This window comes from Drosophila arizonae, chromosome 4 (assembly GCF_054131065.1).
Source record: "Drosophila arizonae isolate 15081-1271.41 chromosome 4, UAZ_ARI_1.0, whole genome shotgun sequence".
NCBI lineage: Eukaryota > Metazoa > Arthropoda > Insecta > Diptera > Drosophilidae > Drosophila > Drosophila arizonae.
This window is the reverse complement of record NC_142924.1, coordinates 6043856-6064982: the sequence shown is the minus strand read 5'-3', so window position 1 is coordinate 6064982 and position 21127 is coordinate 6043856. Positions and strand designations below refer to the sequence as shown.

At 41.8% G+C, this 21127-nt stretch overlaps 7 protein-coding genes across 8 annotated transcripts; 5 read left to right on the top strand and 2 right to left on the bottom strand.

The window, feature by feature from the left end:
• Positions 1–1058: 1058 nt before the first annotated feature.
• LOC108612825 (uncharacterized) lies at positions 1059–2567 on the bottom strand. The gene is made up of 2 exons (XM_018005846.2): positions 2285–2567; positions 1059–1858 (listed from the first exon to the last, which is right to left on the bottom strand). Exons 1-2 carry the CDS (start codon positions 2437–2439, stop codon positions 1390–1392), a joined length of 624 nt encoding a protein of 207 aa, XP_017861335.1. The 5' UTR covers positions 2440–2567; the 3' UTR covers positions 1059–1389.
• Positions 2568–4615: 2048 nt separating this feature from the next.
• On the top strand, positions 4616–6326 carry LOC108612821 (uncharacterized). Its single transcript, XM_018005843.2, has 3 exons — positions 4616–4736; positions 5035–5173; positions 5263–6326. The coding sequence occupies exons 2-3, from the start codon at positions 5150–5152 to the stop codon at positions 6175–6177; spliced, it is 939 nt and encodes a 312-aa protein (XP_017861332.1). The 5' UTR covers positions 4616–4736; positions 5035–5149; the 3' UTR covers positions 6178–6326.
• A 2123-nt stretch (positions 6327–8449) lies between these two features.
• LOC108612816 (uncharacterized) lies at positions 8450–11453 on the top strand. Of its 2 annotated transcripts, XM_018005832.2 has the most exons (6): positions 8450–8610; positions 9067–9219; positions 9888–10008; positions 10067–10240; positions 10306–10439; positions 10504–11453. In XM_018005832.2, exons 2-6 carry the CDS (start codon positions 9157–9159, stop codon positions 11350–11352), a joined length of 1341 nt encoding a protein of 446 aa, XP_017861321.1. In that variant the 5' UTR covers positions 8450–8610; positions 9067–9156; the 3' UTR covers positions 11353–11453. The 2 variants fall into 2 exon arrangements, with proteins under 2 accessions (XP_017861321.1, XP_089323973.1); XM_089467847.1 differs by lacking the exons at positions 8450–8610; positions 9067–9219 and adding an exon at positions 9442–9592.
• Positions 11384–13030, bottom strand: ProRS-m (prolyl-tRNA synthetase 2-like protein, mitochondrial). Its single transcript, XM_018005830.2, has 4 exons — positions 12888–13030; positions 12568–12819; positions 12255–12516; positions 11384–12200 (listed from the first exon to the last, which is right to left on the bottom strand). Exons 1-4 carry the CDS (start codon positions 12978–12980, stop codon positions 11425–11427), a joined length of 1383 nt encoding a protein of 460 aa, XP_017861319.1. The 5' UTR covers positions 12981–13030; the 3' UTR covers positions 11384–11424.
• A 163-nt stretch (positions 13031–13193) lies between these two features.
• On the top strand, positions 13194–14534 carry Snup (snurportin-1). The gene has a single exon (XM_018005833.2). The coding sequence runs from the start codon at positions 13194–13196 to the stop codon at positions 14409–14411; it is 1218 nt and encodes a 405-aa protein (XP_017861322.1). The 3' UTR covers positions 14412–14534.
• A 79-nt stretch (positions 14535–14613) lies between these two features.
• Positions 14614–17190, top strand: LOC108612812 (uncharacterized). The gene is made up of 3 exons (XM_089467840.1): positions 14614–14868; positions 15353–15541; positions 15608–17190. Exons 1-3 carry the CDS (start codon positions 14623–14625, stop codon positions 16925–16927), a joined length of 1755 nt encoding a protein of 584 aa, XP_089323966.1. The 5' UTR covers positions 14614–14622; the 3' UTR covers positions 16928–17190.
• Positions 17191–18271: 1081 nt separating this feature from the next.
• TpnC73F (Troponin C at 73F) lies at positions 18272–20849 on the top strand. The gene is made up of 5 exons (XM_018005848.2): positions 18272–18431; positions 18491–18608; positions 18679–18735; positions 19116–19367; positions 20422–20849. The coding sequence occupies exons 1-5, from the start codon at positions 18420–18422 to the stop codon at positions 20448–20450; spliced, it is 468 nt and encodes a 155-aa protein (XP_017861337.1). The 5' UTR covers positions 18272–18419; the 3' UTR covers positions 20451–20849.
• Positions 20850–21127: the final 278 nt, after the last annotated feature.

Genomic DNA, 21127 nt, shown 5'->3' with positions numbered 1-21127 from the left:
AGGGGGTTAGTGGGCACGGGAAGGGGGTTTAAATGAAACCGAGGCGGAACTTAGCGATTCGGGGTGGTTCTCTTATCTGATCTGAGACGTTCAACAAATTTTAATTTTGCGTGTACAAGTTTAAACTTATATTTATATATATATATAACATAATATCTATTAATATAAAATATATCATCTACTAGGACGTAAGAAATCATGTAATACAGTTAAACAAACTAAAACACAACAACAACAAACAAACAAAACCAACAAATGAAAATGAGAAAAATTAAAAACTAGTTAATATAAATTTATAATATCGTTTGATTTTTCAAAAAGCAAGTCGTTGTGGAGTAAGGGGTAGCTATGTATAGAAATGATATATACATATATAGCTAATGCTATCTATAGAGTTAAGGTTCTCTAGCTGCAGTTATGGTAGACCAAAAAAAGGTATTTAATATGATAAAAACCAAGTTCTTATCGTTTATTTCGAATCTTAGGAGTTTTGGAATGTGCGGTTTTGATTTAAGAATATCTCATATATTTAATCTTATTTTTCTATATATAAATATAGTTGTATAATATCTGTAAATTTTCTGAATTGAATAAATATAGATAGATATACATCCGTACCTAGGATATACATAAATATATAGATGATAATAGTCAACTTTTTGTTAAACTGCGCTATTTGTGCAATAAGCTGTAACTCGTGGAACAGTTTGGAAACGTTCAATTTGTTTGGTTGGTTGTTATTTAATTAGAGCATTTATTTCATAAGAATGCGCGAAATTAAATTGACCTCTAAAACGGGTTCAAACTTTAGTCAAAATAATGAGACTGACTGTAAAAAGTAATATAGATTTATAGATATGAATGGAGTGACAGACCGGAAAGAATGTGTATAAGCCAAGATCGTGTATATAAATGTCTCTCTCTATATATATGTACATTTATATGAAAACAGTAAAACAGTAAATTTTGTATTAATCATTCAAGTTCAGGTGAGAAGTGTGAATGGATGGAAAGCTTTTAGCAGCTCCCAGTCACATGGGGCCCCCAGTAAAAACTCATTTGATCTAGCACTTATAAAATTTGTTTTTTTGTTTGTTCAGTTTTCTTTAATTATTACGTTTACGTATACAAAAAGTGATTTGACTATGGCCAAGTCAATGCTGAGGGCGGTACTTTCTACTTGCTCTAGATATGAATGCTACCTAACGGACTCCATCTCTTGCAGTCTTGTCTAACACTGTCGCTAATAACACTTATTTACTACGGTTAACAATACTTTTTCTTATGTGATATGTGTTTTATATGGGTATTATGATAGGGAGCACAACGCACTGCATTATTTTGTTATCAGAATTCCAAATTTGGAGTTTAGCTTCAATTGATTTATTGCTACTCCTCCTCCGACTTATCGTCCAAATTATTGGAGCCGGCTGTCCCGCCCAAGCCACCTAGCGACCCGTTCGGCGGGAACAGCTCAGAGGCATGCGTCAGCTTGGCTAAGTCATCCTCGCTGAGCACCTGTGGCTTCTCTAAGTCGCTCGCATTCGACTTGGTCAGCTGATAGAAGGCCGTGTCACTGTGCGTTATATTGACAATGCTCCCCGTCAATGGGAGCGTCTGGAGCAGCTCTTGGGGACTGCTGAATGCGCCGATGTTGATGGGAGCAATGCCCGTTAGCACCTGGCCGGAGACATTGGTCTGAATGGGCAACGGTATATTGCCCAGATCAATGTGACTCTCATTCGTGTGCGCATCGTAGAAGGTCAGATCCACACGCTCCTGGCTTTCAAAGTCCGTGTCATTTTCGCCCACCTCGGTGAGTATGCCGATCTCATAGACCACTGCCTTGACCACGTAGCTAAAGTGAGTTGGAGAGTGGAGAAATTAGAAAAGAATTGGAGTTGGAGAACTTAAAGCGCTCATTATTTTTAAGGATACATATTTTGAATTCCCTGATAAACTTGTTTGACTAGAAGACAGATCTGAAGCTAAGTAGATTAAGCTAAACAATGCAAATTTATACTTCAGTTAAAACTTTAGAAAACAAAATTAAAATTGCATTTGTTTTTCTACTTTTCTCACAGTGTACAACAAAGTAAATTTCAACTAAGATTTTTGCACATAAAATTAATATTGTTTTTGTCTTAATCTCAGATTCACTTTTCTTTCAGGGCACTACTTCAGTTGATTAGAATCCCATAACTACTCGTGTCTTGGTTTCACTTTTGCCCAACTCTTATCGCACATCTTCTTTTCTCTCAGTGTCACATCCTTTGCTACTTACAGATTCTTGGGCGTATCGCTGCCATTCGCCTGCAGCTGCTCGAGGGTGGCATTGTCCAGACCGGAGCTGACATCCAGCAGGGGCAGCGTGCAGCCAAAGGCGAGCAGCATGCCGAGCACAGCGGCTCCTAGGATCGCATGTTGTGGTGAGTTCATCTCTGGAACGCCTCCTCAATTGGTTTGCCCTTTCACGAAATAGGCTCTACTGGTGCTGTTTCTGCTGCTGTTGGTTGCTCTGTTCCCTGGCCTGTTCTTCGCAAGTTTGAGCCTAATTAGTGCGGATCATCGGCTTTTATAGTCGCTGCTCAGGTGCGAATTGCGAGATGCGATTCCGCGTAATTATTGCCACCTGTTAATTGGCTGACAGGTTTGCCTCTTTCGGCAGTCTCTGCTCTCGCTGTCTCTGGGCAGCCTCTCCGGCCTAGAGGGCACGGGGCCATCTATTGTCTTTATCTGCTTCTTCCCTGAGCTGCGCCGTCAACAGGCTCTAATTAATTGTGCTCGTTTCAATATTGAATATCAATATCAATAGCGGAGGCCGTCTACGCAAATCTCATGTTGGTGTAAAGCGCGCTCAATACGGTTTTATGTTGATGTCAAATTGGTTGTTTACCCGCTGGCTAAGCCCCAAAAATAGGCTCATTGCAAACATTGCCAGCGAGTGCGTCAGCTCGCTGCACGCGCCGCTGTCTGGCTGACTGTAGCAAATTACGCATTCGCAGCGTGTGACGACTGTTTGCCTTACAGGCAGGCGTTTACAACTTTGTATTCGATGAGGTAAATAATACAAATTTCACATAGAATTGAAGCGAAAAGAACGAATATGCAGCATTAAATATTGCGTATACGCAGCGTGTGGCTAAAGCGCATAGCAAAAATCACTCATACGCCGCGTGTGTGCAGAAGAAAGTTCGTAGTTTATTTCTGTTTATTTATTTATTTATTTTTTTTAAATTTATTACTTCTTAAAACTATAAATTATTTAGCAACTACTGCCAGTCAGAGCTCCAATATTTTTAATTTGTATAATTTTTAACATTTTGAAAATTAAATTAGGAAATTACTCATACGCAGCGCGTGAAGCAGAAATAAGTTCTTCGTTTATTTATATTTTATTTTTCATGTGCTCTAATCTTAGGCAAATTTATTAGTAGCTGCAGCAATTAAACATTATGATTGGTCAGAACTGTTTTTTTTTTTTTTTTTTTTTCAAATTAAGAATGGAATTATTATTATTATTTTTTTTTTCAAATTTAATTTTTAAAAGCGTTCTTGAATTTTTATGCTTAACGCTTCTCAAAAATTGTATTTTTGATCATTTTTCGAAATTCTTCTCTGAGAGTTTTTGTTAGCAGGTGCTGTTTATTAAGACTTAAATATTTAACAATTTTCTAATTATTTTTCGCTTTTTTGTGACAATTTTTTAATTCAATAAAAACGTTTAATTATTAGAGATTGTGACTCCATCCGGCATCGCCTTCTTTTCTGTTTGAGCAGGCGGCAACTGCTTTGAGCTGCTTCACAATCACACAGAACCAGACGAATCCCGAAATTTTCATTCACGAGCTGTAGGAACTAGAGTTTCAATTGAAATATATATGGAAAATTTTATAGATCAATTTGCACATTGAAATTTAATAGCTTAAGATTGGCTTTTAATATTCATTAACGTCACATATTTGAGCTTAAAATAAAAGCTATAAAACTTGAAGATATACAAAAATAGTTCGGGTGACAAGGTATATGGCATGAGATGACTTCAGCTAGTGAAACTTTCGAGCTGTTTCAGCTCCGACTTGATTCTAATTGTTCATTGTTCCATTTAACAGTCAATCTGTTTTCTTGAGCTTTCAATATTAATTAACGTCGCATCATTTCAGCTTAAAATAAAAACTGTAAACTCTGAGGATAGGCAAAAATAGATTAGATGTCACGGCATGAGCTCATGCGATATAGCACGAGCTGCCTGACTTCAGCTTCTCAAATTTTCGAGCTCTTTCGGCTGCCGACTTGATTCTAATTGTTCATTGCTCTTTGTTCCACTTAACAGGCAATCAATTCTTGAAAATCCCCTGCCAAAGCCCAAAGTGAAAAGCAGGTTCAGCTGCGACTGTTAAGTAAACAGTTGTGACCAGCAGATTAGAGAGGCTGTTTAAGCTGCGCATCGTTTTCCGCCAAAATTAGTCAGACACAAATTTCGCTTGCAGCAAATTAAATTGTTCGTAAATAAAAATCAATAAATATGTATTTGTTTTAAATGAGATTTCTTGGAAATGAATACAAATCCAATAAAATCATATCGCAAACTAATGTTAATTCAATTAATTTGCAGCTTATGCGACAGAGCTTAACTGCGATACAAAATAGTAAACAGTCGAAAGCTTTAGCTGGGTGCGGTGGTCTTTCCTGACATTCGGATCGATCCTTGAATTGATTCTCTTTCTTGGCCGAAGGTTGTATCTATTACCATTAATTTGATAGAGTTCCCTTGAATATGTATGTATGTCTATCTGTATATGTATGATATACATACATATATCTATATCGCAGAACTTCTAGAACAAATATTTCATTTTATTAAACAAAACAACAAATAACCGCAATTAAAGGAGAATTCGCAGGTTTTTCTTCTAGAAACCAGTTCAACAAAAACAAAAAACATACACACACACACAAAACTGTATCTCGCTTGCTTTGAGCCACGTTTGAAGAGTGCTAACTGAAAGCTTAACTGAACTTTTTTTTTTTTAGGCCGTCCGGCGTTACGCTTAAAAACGCGCACACTTCTCGTCAGCGAACTTATTATCAATCTGGACTTTGTGGAGAAAACAACTCGGAAATTCAATTGAACAACAACCACTGAGCCATGAAGAGCACATTGATTTTCACTGTGAGTAGCAGCTGCCATTGCCAACTGATCTTTAGCTAATATATGTTCCCTCTTTCTATCCCTCTTTCTCTCTCTCTCTCTCTCAATAGCTACTGGCTGTCACCTTTAGCTGCAGCTGTGCCGCACCCTTTGATCTGAATGATCTGTTCTTGGGCAGGAATGCGCCCGTGGATCGTGAGACGTCGCAGGATGTGGTCAAGCGTCAGGTGCTGGCCAATGCCGACGGCCAGCTGAAGCAGGTATCGTTCCAGACGCTGATTGGCAGCTTGGAGAACAGTCTGTTTCAGTCGGCGCTCAGCCTGAACGGCGCCAGCGCCGCAGGCTCTGAGGTGGTCGAGGTGAAGCCAGTCGCAGCCATCGAGCCCCTGGAGACCAATGAGCACAGCATTTCGAAACGCTCCGAGGATGCTGTGTCTACGACAGCAGCCCCGGTGGAGGCCGACAGCTCACAAGAGCGCAAAATTCTGCTGCAGACCACAAAGAAGGTGCCGCTGAGCGATGAGTCCGGACCTGCGCATCTGATCATCGATCGTGTCTCAGTGCTGCCCCAGAACGGTGTCTCAGTGCCACTGATACCCACCTTCCAGGTACACCACACCAAGATCACGTCGGCCACCATCACCGAGGATGCCAACAAAGACAGCAGCGATGGCAAACAGACCAAGATCAGCATCACAAAGACTTCCATCACCTCAACTGCGCCCGTGGAGAGTGTTGAGGCGCAGAGCACCAGCACGAGCACCAGCACGAGCACAAGCACGAGCACGAGCGCCAAGCCCGAGCAGGCCAGCACCACAGAGAAGGCGACCACGAGCGAGCCGAGCAGCAGCAGCAGCAGCAGCACAAGCACCACCACCACCAACACCCCTTTAACCAGCACAACCACCACGACCACCACCGCCGCGGATCAGCCAATTGTGAAGCTGAAGCAGGTGGAGGAGAAGCTCAAGGCTAAGGTCGCCGAGGTGGAGGCAGAGCCTGTCATTCTGACCGCGCGTGTCTAATCATTTGGAGCCGCTCTAGTCTTAGTCAACTCGAAACTCAACTCAACTCACTCACTCACACACACATATATATACATACATATACATATTTATATCGCGCCAAGTTGAATTAAAGTCATGTGATTTGATCTGAAAGCCCAAACAGCAAACTTGCGGCGCCGTTTTTATTTAAATTTGAAATTCACACAGCAAATCGAGCGGGTAGGGCAAGAGGGGGGACAGAAGGGGAGACTCATCTCCGCGACTCTGCCGAATTTGAGGCTCTAATTGCTAATGCATACAGCGAAACCGCCTTTTGGATTAGCATCCCATCGAGCTCGACTCAGTCGAGCATGGCAAAAGTTTTCCCAGCTACGTGGCAAGCGAAAGGAAATGAATTTTCAAACTGTCGCTGAGATCGCTTTTCCTTGTTTTTGCCATTGTGTTCAGTTGTCGATCGGAAAGCTTTATCAGTTCACGGGCGCAAATAATTCCCAGTGCATACAATTGGGTTACTCAAACATTGCCCAACTTTGTTGGGGTGTGTAGCATTGCGAATCGCAACTCTCGACTGCAATTTTGTATTTATTATTCAAACTCAACGAAGTGTTAATCAGCTGGGACTTCGCAATTGAATAGTAATTTGCGAAAACGCAATCAATCATAATGTGAGCTATCACAAAGGGAAAATATTGAAATTGAATGAAATGGAAAATAAAATTAAATCAATAAATTAAAGTGAAATCACAGACAGCTGAGGGAACTTTCATATTTATTGCAGAAGAAATGTTCCTGTTTGTATTTATTTTAGAAAATACTCTTGGTATTACTAACTGTTTTTATCATTGCTCTATCTTAGTTAAATATTGAAGTTTTCTATCTCAATCAATGTCCTCTTAACGCTACTTAGACTTTCTTCTCTGTCGTCATCCCTCTAATCTACTTTTTCTCTTTTAGTATTTTTTATTCATCTCATTTTCTCGCTCGCTCTCTCTCTATCACTCTTTCTACTATCTAACTAACTATCTCTCTGTATCACTCTGTTTCTATCTATTTTTATATACATTTGTTTTAATATTTATATTATTATTTATTTAATTTTTTTTGTTTTCTGATTCTATTGTTCTTTCGTCAGCTCTATGTCTAAGTCTCTTCCTCTTTGACCAAACATATAATACATGCTTTCTCTCTGTATCTCTTACTCTGACCCTCTCTCTCTCTCTCTCTGACTCTTTATCTATCTTTTTTTCTTCTCCCTCTCTTACTCTCTCTCTCTTTCTCATTATTTATTATTCTATTCTGTTCGCTCTTTTTTTTCTATTTTTTTTCTTTTTTTCATAATTCACTTTATTTCTACCTCTTGCCCCCTCTATTTTATTCTCTTTCTACTCATCTTCTGATGTACCCTCTCTTTTTCTTTCTCTTTATATATCAGTCAGACTCTTCTTCACTCTCTCTCTTTCTAACTTTACCACTTCCTCTCTTTCATTTAATATAATAGTTGTCTATATATTTCTGCCTATTCACTTGTTTCTATCCCTCTCACGCTCTGTATCTGCTCTGTCCCTCTTCTTCTTATCTTCTTGTCTAATGTTACACACATTCTATTCAAGTATCTATTGAGTTCAACTTGTATTACGCTGTTTGTTCAACTTTGCATTTGTCGCATTTTATTACAGCTCTGCAAATATTTACTCATCGCGTTTGGTGTTTTGTATTTTTTATTTTCCACAAGGCACTTGATACTCTTTCCTATCAGCGCACATTGCACTGGGAGTCACTCACCCATTGCGACTGACTGACTCATCTATACATGGATCTGGATACAAGCTGTTCCCCTTGGTCCACTGCTCCCCCTGGAGACCATGCACATCAATCAAACACGATCGCCGAATTGATAAACAAACGAGCACGAGTCCATCATAGAAAAGAGAATGAGGGGAAGTCCATTCCAGTCCACATGACTAGAATGGCAGATATTAAGTATACGCACCGTGAGACAAGCCAATTGCAGCCGAACATTTTTAAAATTGGCACAAATTGTTATAAATATGGCACTTAATTCACATATAATTAAAATGTATTAGGCTAAAAAACAAACAGTAGACACATATGAACTGAAAGAGGTGTTAGATAAGGCGTATTTGATAAGTAATTGAATGACAAATACAATTGGCGAGGCGAGCAGAATCTTGGCCCGGTCTTTTAGGTGCCCAGCACATAGTTGTGTGTGATAGCGCACAGGTTTACCCTTAAAATTTCATTAGGCTTATCTTATCGGCGTGCCCAAATTACAGTCGAGCCAAGGCAATTGTCGATGGCTATTCAATGGGCGGATGAGTTGCTGCTGCCCGGCTCTCAGTCCAAGAATAGCAGCCGGTGCACGCGCTACACTTTTCCAATTGAACGCAACGGAGGCAGGTGCAAACGGAAATACACCTACACCATCAAACGGTGAGCGAGATAACAACAACAACAACGAACAACGAACAACAACGACAGAAAAAATATCAACAGCAATATTAATAATAATAGTGTACAAAAAAAAGTAACAACTGCTTCTGTGGCTCTGCCATACGTAGCTGACTTCCAAATAAGTTTATTTATATATTGTGTGTAAAAAAAGAAAATAATAATAAAAGTACCTGCATGTACGACAGTGTAATTTCATTCAAGTGCTGTGACTCACTCCTACTGTGTGATAGCAATATATAACTGTAAACTATATCAAAAACAAATAAGAGATATTAAGTAATTGAAGTTCAAATTAGAATTCCAATTGGAATTTCAATAGAGTTTACAGAAATGCCAAATTACCAAAAAACTCATTAGACTGATAAGATTTATGAATGTGTGTGTGTATATGTGAGAGTACCAAAGCCTTTCCTTAATTTCTAATTGAATTTATAGCTGTGCGGTCTTATCGAGGTGTTAGAAAACCAGCCAATTGGCATTTCCACTAACTTAAACTAGCCAAAAAAAAAAAAAAAAATAGAAATTATGGCTGGAGTCAGCGTGGGATTTGCCAAATGTTTTATGCTATTCATGGCTATTGTCATACTGGTAAGTTCTATTATATATTATCTATTATCTCATCATATGAAAACAATTCTAAATTTAGCTTTGGCTTGCAACTGTTTTGAATTTAAGAAAAACTATGAATTAGTCATTCCCGAAACTGATTAACTCACATTTTGCCATCATAAAGCTGCTTTATTTCATTACTTCCTCGAAATTTGCTTGTATATAATATAAAAGTTTTGATTTCTAATGAACATACTCAATTCTTGATAACAAACTCTATGTGATATGCGTGATACACAGTGCGCATGAAATATTAATCAAAATTTCCCAGTTAATTGATAACTTGTATAGGTACTAGGGTAATATTTCAATTGAAATGGTATATACATATGTGAAATTTGTAGTATAAAAGGTAGATATACAAAGTTTTTTCTAGATTTTCAAAATCTTTAATTATCTATAAAAATCAGGAAATTCAGCTAGCATCTTCTATATCCTATATCCTCCCATCTGCCCTTTTATTTGTTTATCCTCTATCTTCCATCCCTTATATCCTACGTTCTCTATCTTATTTCTTATTTCTTATATCTTGTCTCCTATCTTTCATCCTCCATTTTCCATCATCCATCTCCTAATCTTTAGCTAGTAGCTTTCTGCTTCTTTTATCATGTCTACTTACATCTTCCTGATCTTTCCTTTCCTGTTAGGTACAAGGCCTCGCATACCTGGGACTCTCAATATGGGGCATCACAATGCAAGATTGCCAAGAAACATCGAATATTGCTGCCGACCCATTCAAGTTCGCCATGAACTTGATCTATTTTGTGCGTAAGTCTTCCAGCTACCTAAACATTTTTCATTATGCTTCATGCCATGTCTTCAACAGAGGAAGGATGTGGTCCTCCGATAATTGAGCTTAGCTACAATGGCGTAGAAGGCAGCTACCCGTTGATCATGGATTGGCATCAGTCGTATGAGACAAAGAATCGCGAGTTCATCTTTATGGTCACCTATGCCGTGGTGAGCGGCCTTTGGGTGGCTGCCTCCGCATTGATCATACGTAAGTGGTGCCAGAGTACATATATCAAAGCAGATCCATTTTACAATTATCTCCTTTAACCGTAGTCACCCTGTGCTGCGCCACCACCAAATTGATTTCTGGCGTGATCTACTGGCCCTGGTTCCTGTCCGTGCTGGCTGGCTGCATTCTGGATATAGTGGCCACCGTCTATCATGGCATGGACATATCAAAGACTTTGGTAAGGCCAAAAATGGGAACTCAGAGAAAAGGAGATATCTATAAAAGTCGTCTTCCATCAACAGACACTGAATGATGCTTTTGAGTTTGTGGGCGCCACATTGGATCCTACAACTCCTAGCGAAGTGGTGAACTATTTGGATACATTTGGCGTCTACTTTTCCACGCCCGCCATTCTGATGACTTGTCTGAGCTGCCGTGTGGTGATCATCTGGCTGCTGAATGTGATCGGCGGCATCTTCTGTCTGTCCCTATCCAATGTGCTGGCCAATCAGACGGCAGCTAAAACTAATAGCCAGCCGATAGAACGTTCCCTGTCGGCGCAACAGTCGACGGCGTATGTGGTGCAAATGCAGCAGCCGACGGCACCGACAGCTGTAACGCCCCAGTTCGAGGAGGAGCCGCAGTTTCCGGAGCAGGTGCGTCCCAAGCCATCGCCTCTCATAATACCAGCGCAGACCTCAGACATGTTGGAGCGACAGGATTCCCGTTACCAGGCCAATGATCGAACCACACTGCAGTCGCCAGTGCAGGTTTTGCCGCCGCCACAGCAGCAACCACAGTCTCCACTATCGCCACTGTCGCCCGTACAGCAGGAGAATAGCACCTACCGCAATACCGATGCCCATCCCGATCAGCTCAACTATCCCGCCTCGGATTCAACCACACCACGCCCAGTTACACCCTTGTCGCCAGCAGCACAGCAGCTGGCCTCGAGCTCAGCTCTAAATAGTCGCTATTCGGAAATTTATCCAATGCAGCCGACAAATCCGCGCATCAGCGAGGAGCTGCGCAATCAGATGCCCTGGTCGTACACGAATATGATAACCAAGCCACCGCCGCCACCACGCAAGCCACAGCAGCAGGTCCAGATATATCCGCAGATACCCGAGCCGGACTACGCGGAGCACTAGCTAGTGGAGTAATCAGCGTGGCTGCGACTAGTTTTGTTTTGAGTTATTGTTATCTTTATTATAGACATAAAGCTAATACACATGACCAACAGTTTGTCTTACTCGAACATCCGTTTCACTGCTGGGTATTTGCTGCAAGAGCTGCTGCTTGTGCCGCACATGCGATGCCACACGCTCCAGCACTTCAGTTGTATTCAACTCCACTGGGTCCGCCCCACTTGCATGCAGTTCCAGCTTGGGCGCCTCTCCTTGCGTTGCCTTGGCGCCCACAACAATGGTGAGTGGGTGACCCAAGCGTTTCGCTTCCATCAAACGTTTGCCTATGGTCAGTTCCTTGCGGTCATCATGCAGCAGCTGCTCTGCGCCGCAGACTTGTGTTAACTGCTGCAGCAAATCGTTCTCTATGCGCTCCCCTGGCACTTGCTCCTTGCTGCCCTGCTTTGGTCCAATTAGACACACGTCGTAGGGCGCCAGCAGCGTGGGCCAGCGTAGCTGATGCTCTGTGGAGAGCACTTCCAGCGCTGCAGCTATGATGCGTGTTATGCCTATGCCATAGCAGCCCATGACTAGAGTTTCCGGCTTGCCTGAGGTGTTCAGATAGGTCGCACCCAAAGGCTTGGAGTACTTGTCGCCCAGCAGAAAAGTGTGTGCCACCTCAACTCCACGCACACGATTCAGCTGTGTGCTCTGACAGTTGGGGCATGTGCTAGTAGCATCTTCTCCAAAAACCTCAGCATTGCCCGCATAGCCACAGGAGCTGCAGTTGAGCAGAGTATCCTCGCCGACTGGGGAAATATAATGGTATTCGTGCGACAAGCTGCCGCCCATAATGCCCGTGGCCGCCTCAACTAAAAGAGAGAACTTTATGATGAAACGGTATTTGTATAGAGCTAACTACGCACCTTTAACAAAAGGCACCTCCAGCTGCCTGAAGAAGCGTTCGTAAGCTTCGCTAACAGTTGCATAAGTGATTTCCGCTTTCTCCTTCGATACATCGAATGTGTACATGTCCTTCATGAGGAATTCCTTGGCGCGCATCAAGCCAAATCGTGACTTCAGCTCATCACGAAACTTGGGACCAATTTGGTATAAAAGCAAGGGCAGCTGGCGATAGGAAATGGGCGCTGTGGTGGCCAACATAGCTGTGATCGCTTCCTCATGAGTCTGCAGAGCACATATGATAGTAATGATAATTTGAAGGCAAAGCTTACTCACCGGACTCATTAGGAACTCTTTGCCACTGCGATCGCGCACCATATAGAACTCGGATATATCTCCGTCCAGGCGGCCTGTCTTCTTCCACAGCTGCGTGGGCGTTAGGACGGGCAGGCTGATCTTTTGGCCGCCAGCCTCCTGCATGTTGCGCTGTACCAAATTAATGCATTTGTCCAAGGCGCGCTGAGCTATAGGCATAATTTGATAGGTGCCATTGCTGCCAGATTTGACGAGGCCGAGCTCAGTTAGCAGCTAGAAATAGGAAGATTGTAATCTAACAAGAGTTCACTTTTGCTTTCGTAACACGAGTTCACAATTACCTTCTGGCTGAGTGACAACTGTTCCGTTTGTTTGACAACTGCATTTTTTGGAATTATCAATGCGGGACAGAAAAGACGTGAAGCTTTATTCATTTCTGTTTTTCATTTAAAAGGCACTTAAGTAATAAATAATAAAAGCCGGCAAATGACAGAGCCAGTGCAGGTCAATCAGCTGTCTAAGCGATGTTTTTCGATATCGATATTTATTCAACCATCGACAGTGTGACCGTAAGTTTGTGAGAATGTCAAAATACAATTTGCAGCGCCGGTGTGTTTTGTTTGCGGTGTGAATTTCGTATTTTGAAAATGAGCAGTAATTACAAAGAACTGTACAAGAAGAGCGTCGATCTCGGCGAGCAGCAAAAGCTGCGCCAGCAACAGTTGCTCTATGAGCAAAAGAGGCGAAGACAACTGCAACAAGATGTCCACCGGCTCGTTAAAGATTCAGACGACGACGACGACGATGAACAAGAGCAGTCAACATCGAGCGGACAGAGCAAAGCGCAACAGAAAAAACGCAGACAGCGTAACAAAAATACTAAGAACAACAACAATGACAGCAAGAATCCGTATTTAAGGCTACAGCAATCCGAATGGCTGCGGCATCGTCCCGACAACTTGTCCGATTGGTTGCTACTGCCCTGTCCCGTGGGCAAGCGCTGCTTGGTTATGGCCAGTAATGGCCGTACGAAGGTCTACAATAAAGCAGGACGCATTGTCATGCAGCTGCGTTCGCTGTTGCCTGGCGATGGCTACGTGCAGAAGTTCAAGACTGTGCTGGATTGCGTGTACGTTCAGGAGATGGATACTTTCTTTGTGCTGGATGCGCTCTCATTTGGCCAGCAGCTGCTGCTCGATTGCGATGCAAATTTTCGTTTCTTTTGGCTGCGGTCGCGCTTCGATGAGCACGGCGAGCTGAGCGAGCGCAGTAACCGCAATGAAAAACCGTTAAAGCTGCTGGAGTACTATGATTTTGAGGACGCCAGCGCTGTGGAGCAGGCGCTGCAACGCTATCCCCAGTGGGAGGCGAATCAGCCGCAGCTGGACGGTCTGCTCTTCTATCACAAGGAGGCCAGCTACACCTGCGGCAGCACACCTTTAGTTTGTTGGCTATTTCCCTTTATGCTGCCTGATGTGCTGAACCTGCCCGTCCACAGCGGCTATGAGGCTCCAGATGATTATCTGCCCAGTGCCGCACTCGAATATATGGATGAGTTTGACAGGAAGCTGTTGGCGCAGCGACAGCAGCTGAAGAAATCCAGCAAAGCAATCGAGACCGTCAAGGAACCCGCTGCAGTTGCTGCTGATGTCAATGCCATGGATGAGGACGATGATCTAGAGGAATTCGCTGAGCTGCGCAGCCTGTTGGATCACCAGCGACGTCTGGAGCTGGGTGAACTGGACATGGACTGCAGCCCGGCAATGACAGCGCCAGAACCAGAGCCAGAGCCGGTTGTAAAGCCAGGGCCAGCGCCACAGCCAGTGGCAAAGCCGGAGCCAGCTGCCAGCAGCAGCAGCTGTTGAAAGTTATTGTTCTGTTACGATTTTATGGGTCGGCGGGGCATGAGCTCTACTGCTGGTGGTGGCACAATCGCGCATGCGCACTGCAGACCTTGGTCCCTGGCCAGCAGGCAGCCCAGATAAAAAGCAGCTCAGCAGTTCAAGTGCAGCTGAAACCAAATGAAAACTTTTTCACATTAGCGAAAATTATAAACAACAAATAGAAAACAAAAAGATGGTTATCCAGCGCAGTTGGAAGATTCTAAGCGATGCGGCAAGCACAGCGAATAACAACATCAACAACGATGCACAGCAACGTTCACCTGCAGGATTGCAGGGCAATTCCTCCTCGGATGACTCCGACTGCTCCAATCAGACAACACACTCCATGGACACGCGCGTCGCCAGTCCCACGAAACACATCGAAACGGAGCCAGCGACAACAGAGGCAACTTTACACAATGGAACGGATGCCACACTGGTGCGTAGCCGACCCTCAAGATACTCCTCAATTAATTTGTTTTGTAGATATATCTGGCTTTATTTGATACATAATTGACATTGTATTTGTGTTGAGCAAAATATACTCCATAGTTACTGGAACTTTAGTTTTTAAACTTTGTTTGTGTACCTATGTAAGGGCTCCACAGGTGAGCCCATTAGTTAGTTACTTGTGGTATAGAGAGGATAGAGCATTGATATAAAAAGTCCCGTGTTGCTAATCCAGTTGACTATATCCAGGCATGTTATCATATGACAGCTCTAAGGAGTATGTATAAAGAATTCCTGCGTTGGAAAATGAATAGCATAGAGCTGAAAACTATATAGTCTAAGAAGTCCTATATCCATACACGTGTGACTTTTATTATACAGAAACATCCTTGCCGAGTTGCTGAAATTCTGAATCCCCTGTACAGCTTCTAGCAATGCTTAATTAACTACCCTTATCCTTCGCCTCTCCACAGAAATATGTAACCACCCCTGATATGGCAGAGTCAATGCTGCAGCGCATCAGACAGCGTTACAATGGCGTCCACAACATGGAGAGCGGCGGCAGTGCGGAGTCGGCAATGCGAGCTCTGGAGTTGCTGCGCATCAGCGTGCAACAGGCTTTCGACACGGAAGTCAATGACATAATCAAGCGTTATATGAACGTAAGCAAGAGCGATATTTACCATATAAAAACATCATTCATTAATCTCAATCATTTCTCAATTTAGAACTACTTCAAGCCCGCCTTTGGTAACATCAAAGAGAATCTCGGGCAGCATGCGGTGAATGAGGAAACGCTGCAAAAGATGTCCTCGTGTGCTCTCCTGGAGAATGCCAAGGCGCAGTATACGAATTTTGTCCTACGCCAGCCACGTCCGATTGGCGCAGCAGCAACTGTTGCTGGTGAGCAGCAACGTTTGGCCCTTAAGCGACCTGCAAAGGCGCACGATTTGAGCAATAGCAAAATGTTTGCCAACAATTTGGGCTACGCCGTAGCTGCAGGCAAGCCAATGCCAGTGCCGGCTCAGCAGCAACAGCAACAGCAGCAGCAGCAACAACAACAACAATTGCAGCTTCAGCAGCAGCAGCAGCAACAACAGCAGCAACAGCAACAGTTACAACTGCAACTGCAACAGCAGCAACAACAACAGCAACAGTTGCAGCAGCAGCAACAGTCGCAGACACTGCAACTACAGCGAACGCCTCTCATTAGCGGACCTTTGCCCACACCTGTGCGTCGGCAAATCTTCTGGAACACCGCACAGATCAATACGACCACAAAATTTGTGCTGGACGTGCAAGCGAATCTCGCCTTTGGCTTCAGCATTGACGGCAAGGAGCTGGGCGGCGCCCGTTTGGCCAGCAAACATCCAGAGATCATACGCTATCTGCCCGACGCCGAGGATCGCGAATGGCTGGCGCAACGTGGCATCATAGCCGCCGAGAATCGCAGCTCACGCTTTCTGTTCCTCATTTACGACGAGGTCTGCCGGCTGCAGCAAACGCATGATCTCTATCGGCACAAGACCAACATCGATCTCAGCATGATGCTCACGTTCAATGTGACGGAGACAATGATACAGAAAATGAAATTGTTCTTTGTGGACTTGAATATCAAGAGTCGCGGCCTGATAACCAATTCATTCATAGTGGCCAGCAATCAGCAGCAGCAGCAGCAACAACAGCAACAGTTACAACAACAGCAACAGTTACAACAACAGCAACAGCAACAGCAGCAGCAGCAGCAGCAGCAGCAACAGTTGACTGGCAACAATAGCCACTTACGCAATGCGCTGCTGCAAGGCACACCCGTTCAGCCGCAGCTGCCAACGCCGACGGCCAGCGGGGAGGAGTCTAAGGAGCTAGGATCTACATCCGGTGCCACGCCCTGTTTGCAGGGCACCGTCGTGGGCAGCAGCACCACCAAAGGCAAACTGATAGCCTCCAGCTCAACTCTGAGCTCATCGCATGCTACGCTCACAGCGCTGCTCAATCAAAGTGGAGCCGGCAACAGTTCGGCGCCCAGCAGCAACAAATTCCGGAACTAATATGCTTCGATTTGCAACGATCGAAATGATCAATAGTTTTTAAGTTTTGTAGTTCTAGTTTTAGTTGTAGCTGCAGCTGTGCCAACTCCTACTATTTTCGTCACGCTATCATATCGCATTAATTGGTACCATCGACTAATCATTTGGGTGCGAATGCAAAAAGCAATTTCGAGCTATTCAAAAAGATTACTAAAATGTATCATAAATAAACTATAAAAGAACTTAAACTGGAAGAAAAATATATACATATATAAAATTGATAAGCCATAGATAATGTACTTGGAAGTGTTGCTCGAGTATCAAGTTGAGTTGACTAAGCTCAATCAGAAGCATGTGCTCATCAAGCATTGCACGAGGACCTCTCTATGCGATTTTCAAGAATTTGATGAAGGTTATATGTTATAGAGACTGAATATGTATGATGATGGGCCTAAATTCATGTCTAGTAAAAGCAGCTGAGCGCCCATTCTTGGGGGCTCTCTTTGCGCTTCTCATGTTAACGTTTAAGTCTATAATTGGGCTCTGTTTTACTATAGCATGTCAAATTGTCATTCGCCGAACCCTTTCTAACTGCCTCTCTTTGCGCTTCTCATGCATATATTTAACGCATACTCAATTGCAATTCATATGCATATGCAGCTGCATATAATTGTCTTGCTATTTGCCTTTTGGCTTAATGCCAAGTTAATCACTGAACCAATATGCCCTTTCGCTCTGAGTGTAGCGAACCATTCTCTATGCGTTGTCTAGCGCATGCTTCACTGGGGCATTTCTCCATATCTCAAGTGTTGCTGTTGATCTCGTTGTTGCTGTCATCGTGCAACTGTTGTCTATATATACACACACACATATATCTATCTATATATATATATAGTATATATATGTAACATATTGTTTATAGCTATATATATTTGGCAATGTGCTTGTGTGTGTGTGTGTCTGTGAGTATTTGTATGAAGAGCGCAACGCATCGCATTATAGCTGGCGATTCATGCAGCTTCCATAGGCATCTCCCTCTTTGCTTCTATCCATCTGCTGGTTTGCTGCTGTTTTTCCTGTCTGTGTGGAAAACCACTATACGGCTCACATTCTGACTGTCCGCCCGACTGCCTGCTTGGCTGGCTGGCTGGCTGGGTGGCTGACTGAGTTGCCTTGCTCGTCGTCTTTTAATTTTGTTTTTGATCGCGCTTTTACAGTTCTTTCTAAAAAACAATAAAATTCAGGCATCGGGCGTGGAAATGTGCTACATATACCGAAAATGTACGTCTCGTGTTCGTGCTTCGTTCGCCACGTATTTGCATATGTATTTGTGTATTTGTATGTGTATCTGTGGCAAGTTCAGCGACAGTCGATCTGAATATAATTTTCTGCGCTATATTTTGGAAAACGCAGCCGCATTGCTTTGTAGTAGGCACGAATACTCCGTGGTGTTCACTTCGAAGAAAATCTCTCAGATCGATCTATACTTTAACTGTAGAACAACAGCAGCAACATGAGCGCCGTGGTAAGTGGATAGTGGATAAATCGAATTGAAAGCAATTTAGTAACGTGATCCTGCCGTAGGATGAGGATCTGACACCCGAGCAAATTGCCGTGCTCCAGAAGGCATTCAACAGCTTCGATCATCAGAAAACTGGCAGCATACCCACCGAAATGGTTGCCGATATTCTGCGTCTGATGGGTAAGTGTGTGGAGAAAGAATATTTAAGCAGCCTGGACTTTTTATATTCATTGGTCTTACCTCTTTATAGGTCAGCCCTTCGACAAGAAGATTCTGGAGGAACTGATCGAAGAGGTCGATGAGGACAGTAAGTATTTTTTCTAGTTAATATAAGATCATATAATATGATTATCGGTTGTTGTTCAGCTACTCAATATAGTTGATCATAATTCAGTCACTTTTAATGCTATCGTAAATTCAAAACGCGTTGTTTAGAATGATAGGCGAATATATTTTGTTATTTTATTGTATGATTATATTGTTTATAGAGTGTGTGTTTTTTTTATTTTATTTTATTTTTTTTTTTTATGCAGTGCAATGCAAAAAGCGACAAACAAATGATTATAATTTTGTTAATTATAGAGTGTTCGCATAGAGTGTATATACTTAATAATTTCATTAATGACTATAATCATTTTATATATAAAAACTAAATTTACCGTTTTTATTATTTGTTTTCGCCTATAGAATCTGGTCGCTTGGAATTCGGTGAGTTCGTGCAGTTGGCTGCCAAATTCATTGTGGAGGAGGATGCTGAGGCCATGCAGAAGGAGCTGCGTGAGGCTTTCCGTTTGTATGATAAGCAGGGCAATGGTTTCATTCCCACCACCTGCCTGAAGGAGATCCTCAAGGAGCTCGACGATCAACTGACCGAACAGGAATTGGACATTATGATCGAGGAAATCGATAGCGATGGCTCCGGTACAGTTGATTTCGATGGTGAGTATGCTATAGATACATGGATACATATGTATGTATCTCATGGAATCATTTCTAATAGCTTGCGAAAAGCGCCCACGTAAACACCAGCATGCACACACACACAATACTCACACACTCACACATGCTCGCACACCCACAATTTTGTAGCGTTCATAAATTAATTGTAAACATCAGCTAGATGTTCTATATGACAACGCAGTTCGGATGATCTTGAGTTTTCGATTATGACAGCCTGATCGTTATTTTTTTTTTTTTTGGAGCACATCGATGCTATTTATAAGAACTGTGACAGATCTACATATATATATATATACGTATATATATATATATATATTAATGTGGAAAAAGCAGAACTATATTAAATATATATACATATGTATATATGGTAGTGCTGTGAAATATTTAGTGTTTGAAGTGAAGTTAAAGGAAGATAGAAATTTATAAATAAACATATCAAAAGTAGGAGCAAATATTTGTTTAGATGTTTAAAAATAAATCTAATTAAAGTCATATGTATACAAAACTAGAAAATATGTTTATTTTTTATATAAATAAACTAACCTTTTTTTTTAATAAATTCATTTCATTTAAATTCAATAAAATAAATATATAACAAAAACGGAAAATCTGAAAGAAAATAAATAAATTATATAATTTAAATTTTCTAATAATTTGATAAATTTATTATATTTTCTTTTTATTTATTTTTTATAACTAATTTTGTATTTTGTATTTTTTTTTTTTTTTTTTTTTTTTGAATAATATATTTTTATTTATATTTTATATATATATATTTTTTGGTAAGAGTATACAAGGGTCGATCATTATACATATGTGTTTATATTTTTATTCGTTTTTAAATACTTCGATTGTAGATTGATGATAAATAAAGATAGAAAGTGGCGAAAATTATATTTAGTTTATTTAACTGATCATTAATTAAACTTTATTTCCATGTCCATATATACATACACATACATGTATTCATATATAAATACTTCTAGATCTGGCTTTCGTTTAAATAATGTCTGTCATTTTGTTTAACTTACAGAATTCATGGAGATGATGACCGGCGAGTAAATAAACGCAGTCCCAAGATCCACAAGTACACACACACATACACACACAGACACAATTACACTGACACATGCACACACAAAGAACATACACACCCTGGCACACAGACACAAACACATACATACATCTGCGCCCGCCCACCTGTTTGAGGGTGGCAGTGGGGCGCACACGTTTATTTGTTTATATTTGCACACTTGTTTCATCTCTCGTAAACAAATCCACGTATTTAAATTGAAATCCACAAATTAATAGAATTAAACACTTTTGTACTACTTTTTTATATGAAAAAAAAAAGAAAATAAAAGCAACAAAAACTGTGTATGCAAAACCAAAAACAAAAAAAAAAAAAAAAGAAAAGAAATGAAAAGTAAAATAAAAAACCAAAAACAAAAGCAAAACAAAGGCAATTTGGTAAACGTTTTATGGTTATGCTATGCTGTCAATGCCAACCGCGCAGTTGGCTGATAAACGCGGCTATCAGCGAAGAGCGCGCACCTAAAGAAAGCTGACGACAAAACAACAACAAAAAGCTCGTCGAGTTATTTTTTTTTTTAACGTTAACGTTAGCATTTAACGTTAGCATTACATACAAAAGCGCGCTCGCCGTTGACGTTGGCCTCGACGCAAACGGCGCTGCTGCTACTGCTGTTGCTGTCGCTGTTGTTGTTGTTGCTGCCGTT